Genomic DNA, 11,129 nt, shown 5'->3' with positions numbered 1-11,129 from the left:
TGTGAACCACTCTGACCTTCAGATTCTTTCCTGCTCTTACGCATTGTAGCTCGTCATTGGCTGTTTTCTATGAGAACACTTGGTGTTTCCTTCTCCAGTGTTTTCTTTTGAGGGAATCCCTAGGTTTTTTTTTTTTATTTCCATTTTTAAAATGAGAATTTTAATTTTATTTGTTAAAATTTGTTCTCATTTTCTGGGTATAGACTTCATTGTACCCATCTCAGTTTATACATTCACTCAGCCTGATCCAGATCACAGGTGAAGTTATTCTCAGCTGATGCCCCTGAACAGTGCCTGGCACACAGAAGTGTTAGCTGCCTTGATGCTGAGTTATGTCTTCATGCATTCTTTGCGAGTCTCAATTTCAGGTCAGGCAGGAGGAAAAACAGGTCGAGAATCGACAGTGGAGCTGCTTCACTGGAGAGTGGGGTCGGTTATACTGGCTTCTGCATCTCTGATGGGAGATTGAGAATTTTAGACCTACAGGCTGTACTGAGCAGCTCACAGAGGCCCCACCTTTTAAAGATCTCAGGACAGGAGTGGATACTTCCTTCTCCAACCAATTTCTACTTATATGGCCCAGTGGTCGAGCTGCCTCATACCACCAGGCTGTGCCAGGCCGGGCTGCACTGGGCCACCAGCTGCTTGGAAGGGCTGGAAGAAGATTGTGAAATTGGTGTTAGAGGGAAGCCTGGGATGGTAGGCAGGAAAAGAAAACAGCACAGATGTTATAAACAAGCATCTCTTATTATTGGACAGCATGTGGGGAGAGGTCTGTGGCCGTGTCTCATGGCAAGCTGCTCATATTTTCTGCAAGCCTGGTGGCTCGCTTATTCTGGGGTGTGGGGGTGGGGTGCTGTGCTCTCTCACTAGGCAGGAGCCCCAGGCTGGGAGCCTCAGGTCACATTTTGTGCACACGTCCCTCCAGGGCCTCCAGCTCAGCCAACACCTCTTTGGGCAGATCCTGGTTGACCTGCTCTGTCAGGTAGCTCCGAATGTCACGAACTTCCTGTTCCCAGAAGTCCTTGGGGAGTGAGAACAGCTGGGTGGTGTCTATGGCTCCCAGGCCGCTGAGATCCAAGGCGCCTTCCTTTGGCACCAGCCCGATGGGCGTCTCTCGGGCACTGTCCTCCCCTTCTAGCCTCCGGCAGATCCAGTCTAGCACCCGAGCATTCTCTCCAAAGCCTGGCCACAGGAAGCGGCCTGCCTCGTCACGCCGGAACCAGTTGACATGGAAGATGCGGGGCAGCCGGACCCCCTTGCGCCCTTCCATGCTCAGCCAGTGTTCAAGGTAGCGCCCAAAGTTGTAGCCGAAAAAGGGCCGCATGGCAAATGGGTCATGCATGATGACCTTCCCTGGGGAGAAGAGCAGAATGGGTAAGGAGTCTTCCTCCTTATTGGAGAAGAGAGGGGCACCCTGCCTCCAGCCAGAGGAAGTTGTGAAATGTTGGCAGTTCTGGAATAGCCTCGAGGCAGGGTGAAGAGAAGGGAATGGGGGAAGGAAACATGGGAAGCGGTGGGCAGGAGGAAGGTCTGGCTCAGGAAGGGAGAGAAGAGGTGATGCTGGCACAAAGAAAAGGGGCAGGGAGGGAGCTTACCTTTGTGCTCAGCTGCAGCAGTGGACTCTGAGCGCATGGCACTGCCCACAAACACACCGTGGCGCCAGCTGAAGGCCTCGTAAACCAGGGGGACTCCTGGGACACCACACACACAATCACAGGCAGCTCGTATCTTTGCACCCTCACTCCATCCCTTCTGGTAACCTTGACTCCTACACACTCTCTCTCTCTCCCCTAGGACCTCAACTGTTGCCTTTTCAAACCCCATGCCTCCCCACCATGCCCTAATTTTGCATTCTCCAGGGGAGCGCTCTAGAGGCAGACAGCTGTAGTTGGCGATCTAGGCTGACGCTCTCTGAGCTTCAAGTACAAGGGGGAGGTGGGCCCTGATAGAGAGCCATACCCTTCACCCAGAAGGCATGGAGCCCACATGAGGTTTACCTTTGGGTCTGCGACCTCCAAAGATGATGGCATCAATGGGAACACCCTCCGGGGCCTCCCAGGCTGGGTCCATGATGGGGCACTGGCGAGCCGGGGCACAAAAGCGAGAGTTGGGATGTGCACAAGGCTCCTTGTCACCTGGCAGAGGAAATACCATCACTATCACTCCCAAGGGCATGTGCATCCCCCAAAGACACAAACATTTGCAGGTACTCTTGCACAATTTCTTTTTGCCTCATCGGCTCCCTGCAATCTCAGGTTGGAGGTTGATAAGGAGCAGGGGGAAGGGAGCCAGAACATCACCCTCAAAGATCAGGTTATTTATCCATGATGGTGGTATCGGCTGAGCTGTGGGAGAAGAGTGGGAGAAGAACTGGGGTTTAGCAGGACACCAATGTTTATGCCAAGCCATAGCCACATGGCATTGACCAGTGCTCAAGGGAATGGGGTTAGATTTTGGCATATGGTTATAATAGAAAATTTCCCCCAGAAATGCTTCTTTTAATTTACAGGATGATTATTTAAATAAATACTCAAACCTAAAGCAAAAATGGAAGATTGTCAGGTCAGTTTTTCAGATAATTGACTTTCCATCAGCAAATGCGGGAAGACAATCTCCTGAGTTATCAAAATGCAAAGGGGACTTGATTTTAAAGCTAGCAGGATTTTGGTGATTTCCCTTGGTCTGCTCAGACCCTGCTGGAGTGAAAGGGCTTGAAGAACTCAGACTAGGAGATAACCTGGGCAGGCATAACTTGAGGAGCCCAGGTCATTTGGCCTCTTAGGTGCCCTGGAGAGGGGTTGGGACCAGTCATTGGCAGATGTATAAAGGACCATCATGGGGACCCTGAATGGACACGGAGCTTTCTCTGCTCGAGGTTGCTGGTCAGACGTGGGGGGCAAGGAAGTCGCAGAGCCAGGGCCCCCAGCTCCTGCCTCCACTCTCACGTAAGAGCCATCTCTAATGCTTCTCTCTTGCACTTCCATCCGCCCCCAATTCAGAACCTGGCACAGGGTATTATTCTGAGAATTGAAGCTGGGCACAATATGCCCCAGTTATACCCCTGAATCCAGAGATGATGAAAGGGTTGGGGAACTAGCCTGTGGGGAAATATGAAAGTTTCTTGGATTTCTCAGTCGGGTGGGGAGGCTGAGAAGGGCTTAATGATGGTGGTAGAGAAAATGAAGGGTGATTAGATGAAGAGGGTGACTGCTAGGCCAGCCTGGAAGATTTGAATGTGGGCTTCAGTGACCACAGGCCACCCTCCCCTGCCACACTCTTCTTTGTCCAGCTTCCCCCGCCTCCCATAGGCCTCGGCAATCTGACTGCCAAAGGCCACTGAAAGCTGAAGGTCCAGAGTGCAGGGCTAGGGGAGGGGGCAGGGCTGCAGGGCCCCAGAGGGTAATGACAGGGTTGAGAAACTACCTTCTAAGAGAGGCTAAAGAGCTGGTCTGATTTCATCTGGAAGGATTGGGGTACATGTGTTGGAGGGACAGGGGAAGGGTGAGGGCAATAATACTGACCTTTAGACAATGGTTATTATACAGGGGGATGGTGGGGGCCAAGTGGCAGAGGGAGGGGCAGGCTTCTTCCTTCCTAATGGGTCAAACTTTATGGATGTGCTTTGAGCCCAATTCCTTCTATAATAATTTCTAAGACAGCCCTCCCCCTTTAAAAATATCCAACTTATATTGAGAATTTAGTCTGTATTTCGCACTGTGTTGAACCCTTTGCATGCATTATTTAATTTAATCCTCCAACACCTTATGGGATAGGTACTGTAATAACTCTCCCCATTCAACTCATGGGGACTCTGAAGCTCAGGAGGCTGAGCGACCCAGCCAGGACACAGAGCCAGTACTTGGTGGAGTTGGGACGTGAACTGAAATCTTGCCTGGGGTTGGAAACTGAAGATTCGTAACTCCTTGTGCCTCCTGGAGGTCCTGGGAGATGGTGGCAGGTTGCAGAGGAGGCTTTTATATCATCAAGGTGCTGAGCCCTGGGGGCTGTGTCATGATTCCCTCACCCCACATACCAGGTTTCCAGGGTTTGCCCAGCCAGGAGGTCACGGTGACACCAGGTGGAAGAGGCAGGTCAATGCCCTCCCAATACACGCCGCCATCACTGGTCTCAGCCACGTTGGTGAAAAGAGTGTTACTCTGGATTGTGGCCATGGCATTGGGGTTGGTGGTGGCAGAGGTGCCAGGTGCCACTCCAAAGAAGCCATTCTCAGGGTTGATGGCCCGGAGTTGACCTGTTGGGAGGAGAAGTGAAAGAAAGGAAGGACTGACCAGGAAGAGTTGAGAGGTTCAGCTGCAGAAGGTCCTGCTCTGTCCCTCCCTTCCCTGAGCTGGACCCTAGATCTGCTGGGGAAGGGCTTTACACTTCCAAGGTGAACGGGCTGCTGGGAGGAGCAGTTGTTCAGGAAAAGCTTGTTACTGACAAAGTTCACCATGAGCAGAGGAGGGGAGACTCCTATGCTCTGGTAAGAACCAGAATCGAAAGTACAATCCGAGGCTTCTCACCATCACTGTCAAACCTCATCCAGGCGATGTCATCCCCAACACACTCCACTTTCCAGCCTGGCAGTGCTGGCCGCATCATGGCCAGGTTCGTCTTGCCACAGGCACTGGGGAAGGCGGCTGCCACATAACGCTTCTTCCCCACGGGGTTGGTAATACCCAGGATCTGCGAGTTGGGGAGAGAGGGAACAAAGAGGAGGTCATGGGAGGTCAAACATGGTCTGGATGGGAAGGAAAGCTAGGGGTCAAGAGGGAGGACTGGTGTTTATTCACTAAATAGGGGCACTGCCTTGCCACGGGGCCTGGGGTGGTGGCAAGGGGAAGCCCCCCAACATTCAGCAGCCTCGGGCCAAAGCTTTGGGCATTTGGTCAGAGTCCCTGGCCACTGATCTGGCACCTGGCAGTGGAGAGGCAAGGCTGAGGCTGACTGGCCAGGCCCCACCCCTGCCCTGCTCCCCAAAGCTGCCCAGATCCTCACCAGGCCCTCACCAGCATGTGCTCCGCCAGCCAGCCCTCATCCCGGGCCAGCCGAGAGGCGATGCGAAGGGCAAAGCACTTCTTGCCCAGCAGGGAGTTGCCACCATAGCCACTGCCGAAGGAGACGATCTCCCGTTGGTCGGGCACATGGCCAATCAGGGTTTTCTCTGGGTTGCATGGCCACTGGCTCACCGGCTCCCCTGGGGACAATGGGGTCATGGCGCTAACAACAGGGGCATCAGGCACTGGGGTATCAGGGGCTGGAGGAGGGCAGGAGTTGGTAAGAGAAACACTTGGGAGCAGTGGTGGTGCCAGTGGGTGGCTAAAGACCCCCACCTCATAATATCCATCAGTTCTCATGCCCCTATTCTTGGAAGTGGATAACTGAGTCTTCTCAATCTTATGCAAATGGCTCCACCAACACAGCTTGACCCCCAGCCCACTGATACCCAAGATCTTGAGAAATAGGTATCTCACCCATCAGGGTGGGTAGGATTTGGGGTTCCCTCTGAATATAAGAAGGCCTTTGTGTCCTCCCCTGGGCCGAGCAGGCACTCACCTTGCCCAGTTAGGGGCTGGCCCACGGAGTGCAGACACTTGACAAAATCACCATCTCCCAGAGCCTGCAACACGGGCGTCCCCAACCTGGTCATAATGCGCATGCTCGCCACCACGTAGGCTGAGTCCGTGAGCTGCACTCCGATGCGGGACAGTGGGGAGCCCACGGGACCCATGCTGAATGGAAGCACATACATGGTCCGGCCTGTGGAGGAAAATGCAACCTGGATGAAGGATTCCAACCCATTCTGACCTTCGGGGCCCCTGCCTCTGGGTCCCCGCCCTGGTTACCCTGCATGCAGCCCGGAAACCTCTCATCCACAGCTTGCTGGAACTCAGCTGGGGACATCCAGTTGCCCAGCTGCCCACGGGCCCCACCAGCCGGGAGGGGCACCGTGTCCCGTTGAGAAGGAGTTACAATCACCGTCTTGCTCTCTACTCGTGCCACATCCTTGGGGTCTGTACGGGCCAGCCAGCTAGGGGAGAGCAGATACCAAGAAGATAGTGGCCAGCAGATCTCCCTCATCCCCAGACCCACTCTTTCAAGTCCAACTTTGACCCTAGGTCTTCTGTTGACCTTATTTTTCCCCCATCCATTTGCATCCCATCTTAAGGGGTAGTTTCCTTGGCCCCAGCCCTCTAAAGGAATTTTGCCTCAGCAAAAACTCTGAACTTGTGAGTTAAAAAAGACAAAAGCAAAAGCTTTTATTTGCATCAGCTCTTCACTTAACATGAAAATATAGACCAATCCCAAGAATTCCTGATTGTTTCCCCCAAAGTGCCCATTCTTGCTCATTCCATAGGGATGCTCTACTTAAATTTGATTTTTGTCTTGGTGAACCCAAAGAGGCCTCAGTTCATGCAGCTGCCCCCATCTTGCAGGTTGCTGAGCTCAAGGCTTACCAATTGTTGTACTTGGGGAGCTTTCGGATGAGTCCCTGCTGTTCCAGCAGGGTCAGTATGGCAGTGTTCTCAGCCTCGGTCCCATCACAGATGTGGATGCCCTCTGGTTGGCAGAGGCGGGCACTGTGCTCCACAAAGTCTCGAACCTTAGCAGGCACCTGGCCCAGATCTCCACTGAGGACTCGCAGGGTCTGGACGCTGCGCCATGATGACCAGCCCCAGGGGCTCAGCCCATGCCAGCTAAGCCTATGAGAGGAGAAACAGAGGTAATGGGCCAGGTGTTCTCGTGAAAGCTGGGCTGCAGGAAACATGCTAAAGCAGGTCTGGGTGCAGGTACCATGAAGAGGTAAGAATAGGTGTGGGGTGTGGGTTCAGGCCACGTGCATCTTATGGCCCTTATGAGGCTTAGTGAGGGTGTCTCCTGATTAGGAGGGGACGGATATTACCAAATGAGCATAAAGGCACATACTTGGCTGCATGGAAGTGCTTGTATAGGCATGCTAATATTATTGCATGCTTAGCCTATGCCCGTGTTTAACTGTGTCTGGCCAATGTTTGGAAGTGAACAGGTGCCCTATGGCCCAAATGTCAATAAATGGTGCCTAGGTGATAGCTTCATGTGTCTGATGTTTGAAGCTCTCATCCCTGTTCTTTCTCAAGTATAGTTTTTATAAGTTAAAAAGGCAGATGTTTTAATAACCTATAATGGAAAAGAATCTGAAAAAGAATATATATATATATATTAAAACTGAATCATTTTGCTGTATACCTGAAACTAACACAACATTGTAAATCAACTATACTTCAATAACAAAAAAAGGGGGCAGCTGTTTTTATTCTTTTCTTCTGGTGTGCATGCTGTGAGCCTGTGAAAGCCTCAAGCAAAGGACCTGGTCTTTGAGATGGTAAGTCTCAGGTTTCTAGATTAGGGCCCTTGTACAGAGAGTGGGTGACTGGATGTGGGGGTTCCAGGCATTGAATCTGCAGCTGCCCCCTTGAGCCAATAAGGATTGCATAAAATGTTGCCATGGGGTAGATATTTTTGAACTGTGTGGAAGGCTTACTATTGGGGAATGTCACTGGCTGGGGTTCATGCCCCAATCTGTAGGAGAGCAGGGTCCCTACAGTCTGTCCCTTCATACTCCTAGGAGAGGGAAAGGTAGGGTCTGCTCTGATTGGCCTGGACCCAGGGTGGAGTGGCCCAGAGAGAGCAAAGGCCAAGAGAGGGAAGTTGCCCTCCTCCTATGTCAGGGCCTCGCCCACCAAACTGTGCCCCACACGCCCAGAGCCGCATGACTCTGTCCCTCCCTGGCTCTCCTTCCTGGAGAACACATGCTTAGAGAGCTTGGCTGTTGGTGGCAGGGTGGACCATCAGCCTGCAGGACGCTCAACTCAGAGGGAGTAAGCCTGGGGAAGAGGGGAAGCTCAGGCCATAGATGTGGGAGCTGGAGCCTGGCTGGAGGGGGAACTGGTGTGGCTTCCACTGGGTAGAGCAGGGTAGAAATCCAATATGGCCCTGGGGCAGAGGAGGAAGGCTCCTGGGACCTGGGTCTGTTCCTGCCTGGGAAAGAAGTTCCCCTCTAGAATTAATTTTAAAGGCACACAGTCTTGGGGAGAACTTCTCTCCGTGGGGGAGATGGGCTCAGGGAGTCTCTTGTGAAGTTCCCTCATTCTCCTTCAGTCCCCTGAGTGGGACCTTCTCCTTTTTGTCTGCTCCAGTGACCCCCACAAGGGCTGGCCAAGTGAAACCAGCTGTGGGAGAGACGGGGGTTCCCTCAGACTCTGGGACCAAAGCTGAGGAAAAGGGAGGCCACAGAGGGAAGACAGGAAGCTGTGAAAAGGAGGAGAGGGCAGACAAGCAGCGCCTAGGGGCTCCCATCCTGTCAGGGGACAAAGCCAGCCTTATGAGAATAAAGGCAACCTAGCCCCCACCTCCACCTTGCCTCCCTCCCTTCCCCGCGGGGGCCCAGGTCCCTGGTCCCTCTGGCGGCCCCCGGGGCTTCCAGCCAGGTCCCAGTTGGCCAGGTTCCAGTCGGGGGAAACCAGGGAAAGGCTGTTTACCTTCTACCTTCTTTAGGGAGCTCTGAGCTCCATCCCCAGGGGGTCGTGCACCCTTGACCCCAGGGCCCTACTGCTCCTCACCGCAACCTGGGGCACGAGGGGGTTACATCTGTAAAGCAAAGGAGGAGACACGGAGACTGGGCCCAGCGGGGACGAGCAAGGAGGGGGAAGGAAGTTCTGAGAGTGGCAGATAGAGACGGTATGGTCAGGGACCAGCACAACAGGGAGAGGGAGGAGGGGACAGAAACAGAGAGACCTGGGGCGGCTGAGGTCGCCCTGATCTCCGGCGAGACGCACGACCCGAGAGGCAGGGGATCCAGACACACTCGCCCCCTGCCCACCTCCTCCTCGGGTGAGAAACCAGGTGGGGGCGGGCGAGCAGGAGAGTGCAACTGGCAGCCCCGAAGGGTGAGCGCGTCGAAAGGTGAGGGTCCGCCCCGGACTGGGGGTCACTCACCGCAGGCCGGGGCGGTACACAGCAGCCATGGCACCTGGGCAGGGGCTGCGGGGTGGCCACGAGAAGGAACGGAGCCGGGGAGATGTGGAAGGCGGGGAAGGAGGGAGCGTGGCGCAGCCAGCCGGAGCTCAGGCTAGGCGGGAGGCGCTTAAAAAGGAGGCGGGCGGGCACAGGGGCGGGACCTAGCAGGGCCGGCAGGACCCTCTCTCCGCCCTGGGGTTCCTGCCCCAGGTCCGCCCAGCCGCCGCCCCACCCCCTGCGTCCTAGCCCCCAAACCCCTGTCTCCCATTGGAGGACTGGGTCCTCTCCTAGGTTCCCCCTCCCCGAGGCCCCGCCCCACCGCTCCGCCTCGCCCCCTGCACATGATGTAACTTTGAGGACTCTTGCTCCTGGAGATAGCGACTGACATGGGGTGGCAAACAGGCTAGGAACTAGGCGCAAAGCCAGGGGCCCTAAAAGCCAGGGCCTGGTTATTGCCTTTCCCCTTCTGCCTGGGGCCTGAGTACTGTGAGCCCAGGCCCTTCTGTTTCCCAGGGCCCAGTGCTAAGGTCCCCTGAGTTCCCAACCCCAAATCCTTGTTTCTTCTCCTAGTGATGAAGGCTATTTTCTGCCTTACCGTGAAGTGGTGGTGTCTTTCCACCCCAGCATGTCTTCTTTGGGCCTCTGCTGTGGTCATTCTCTCCATATTCCCCTGAAGAAGTCATCTGCCCCACTCAACCACCACCTTAACGTCCTTAGGTAATTTCTCAAGTTATGTCTCCATCCAGACATCTCTCTTAAGCTGAACACCACTGGTGTCACCCCAAATGCCATAGTATCTCAGACCCAACATGGCTATGGTATGCATTGGCCCAGCATCTGCTTCCCATTTCTGGTAATTGCACCCTGATGTTTCTTTGGAGAACCACCTCCTCAGTCTGTGTGGTCGTGTGGGTCTCCTGGGGTAGGATCTCAGCTTGGCCAATTTGTGTGTTCTTTGCTCTGGCCATGGCTATTGGGAATATTCAGGATTGGGCATGAGGTCCCTCTCTGGGGCTTTTTCTGTCAACTTTCAAAATGAGCTCTCTTTCTGCAGGGGTTGCTGTGCTGGTAGAATGTAAATCTGATGCTGCTGGGTGTCAGCTTGGCCCTGCAAAGCAGGAACCTGCCTGAGACGGAAGTCAGACTAGAGAAGCCAGCAGAGGGATTGGAGAGTGACAGATGCCTGATTCTGGGCATAGGAGTCAATAAATTTCTTCTTTTGCTGAAGCTAATTTAAGTGAATTTCTGCCATTGGTAACAGAAACAATCCCACTTCTCAGACTTCTCAGAGTTCTGTGCTGGAACGTAACGGGAAAAGGAGAGCTGGCCTCCAGCCTTGGGCTTGCTGCTGGCCCTCATCTCTTCCACCCAGGCTCCATCCTGGGCTCAACTTCATGTGTATGTATTTGGGACTCTTCTGTCTAGTCCCTACATCCAGACTCTGTCCATATCTACTCTACTGCAAACAGCTGCCTCTTTGGTCACCATCTGGGCCTAAAGATGTGCACACTAGTGTCATCATGTTCCATCTATCGAAGGTCATCATTTCTTCTGTGATCCTGCACCTGCTCTCAAGTTTCCCTATCTCAGCAAATGGCACCACTATCTAGCCAGCTGTCCCAGAGGAACCCGAATCTCTAGACTATTCCTTTCTTATCTTCCATAGACAATCAGACACTAGGACCTTTGGATTTGTACTTCATAATTAGCTCTTAAATTGGTGTCTGACCCAATGGCCACTGCCATAGTTCAGGGCTTAGCTCTCACTTGGCTTCAGGCAATAGCTTCCAAGAAACGTCTTGGCTTCCCACCTCTCCAAATGCCACCCCCTCTCCCTCCCACAAAGCTATTCTCCGAACTTTGCACATAAGTTTACTTTGGAAAATTCAGAGAGAGGGATAATGTTTATTGTGTGGACACTAAGTGCCAGGCTCTGAGCCAGCAGCTTTACACGCATAATCTCTTTCAGTTTCACAAAAGCGCCATTTTACCAATGTGGACACTGTGGCTTAGAGGTGCTCAAAGTCACACAGCTGGTCAGCAGGAGAAATGGAATCTGAATCCAAGTCTTTCTGACTCTAATTACCAACGTTTTTTTCCCCTCTGCAATCCTATACTGTTTCCTTGAT

General features: G+C 53.4%; 1 protein-coding gene across 1 annotated transcript; it reads right to left on the bottom strand.

The window, feature by feature from the left end:
* Positions 1 to 728: 728 nt before the first annotated feature.
* On the bottom strand, positions 729 to 9,156 carry PCK2 (phosphoenolpyruvate carboxykinase 2, mitochondrial). The gene is made up of 10 exons (XM_031453468.2): positions 8,980 to 9,156; positions 6,462 to 6,707; positions 5,850 to 6,034; positions 5,560 to 5,763; positions 5,013 to 5,200; positions 4,527 to 4,689; positions 4,037 to 4,255; positions 2,001 to 2,138; positions 1,599 to 1,694; positions 729 to 1,356 (listed from the first exon to the last, which is right to left on the bottom strand). The coding sequence occupies exons 1-10, from the start codon at positions 9,006 to 9,008 to the stop codon at positions 902 to 904; spliced, it is 1,923 nt and encodes a 640-aa protein (XP_031309328.1). The 5' UTR covers positions 9,009 to 9,156; the 3' UTR covers positions 729 to 901.
* Between the last annotated feature and the right edge of the window lie 1,973 nt (positions 9,157 to 11,129).

The sequence above is a fragment of the Camelus dromedarius genome, chromosome 5, assembly GCF_036321535.1.
Source record: "Camelus dromedarius isolate mCamDro1 chromosome 5, mCamDro1.pat, whole genome shotgun sequence".
Classification (NCBI taxonomy): Eukaryota; Metazoa; Chordata; class Mammalia; order Artiodactyla; family Camelidae; genus Camelus; species Camelus dromedarius.
This window is presented reverse-complemented; position numbering and strand designations above follow the sequence as displayed.

Coding starts and splice junctions, on each gene's coding strand:
- PCK2 (XM_031453468.2), bottom strand. CDS start 9,008: ATGGCTGCTGTGTACCGCCCCGGCCTGCG. Junction 5,201..5,559: donor CCAGCCCCTAACTGGGCAAG/GTGAGTGCCTGC, acceptor CATTGTCCCCAG/GGGAGCCGGTGAGCCAGTGG. Junction 1,357..1,598: donor TGCTGCAGCTGAGCACAAAG/GTAAGCTCCCTC, acceptor TCTTCTCCCCAG/GGAAGGTCATCATGCATGAC.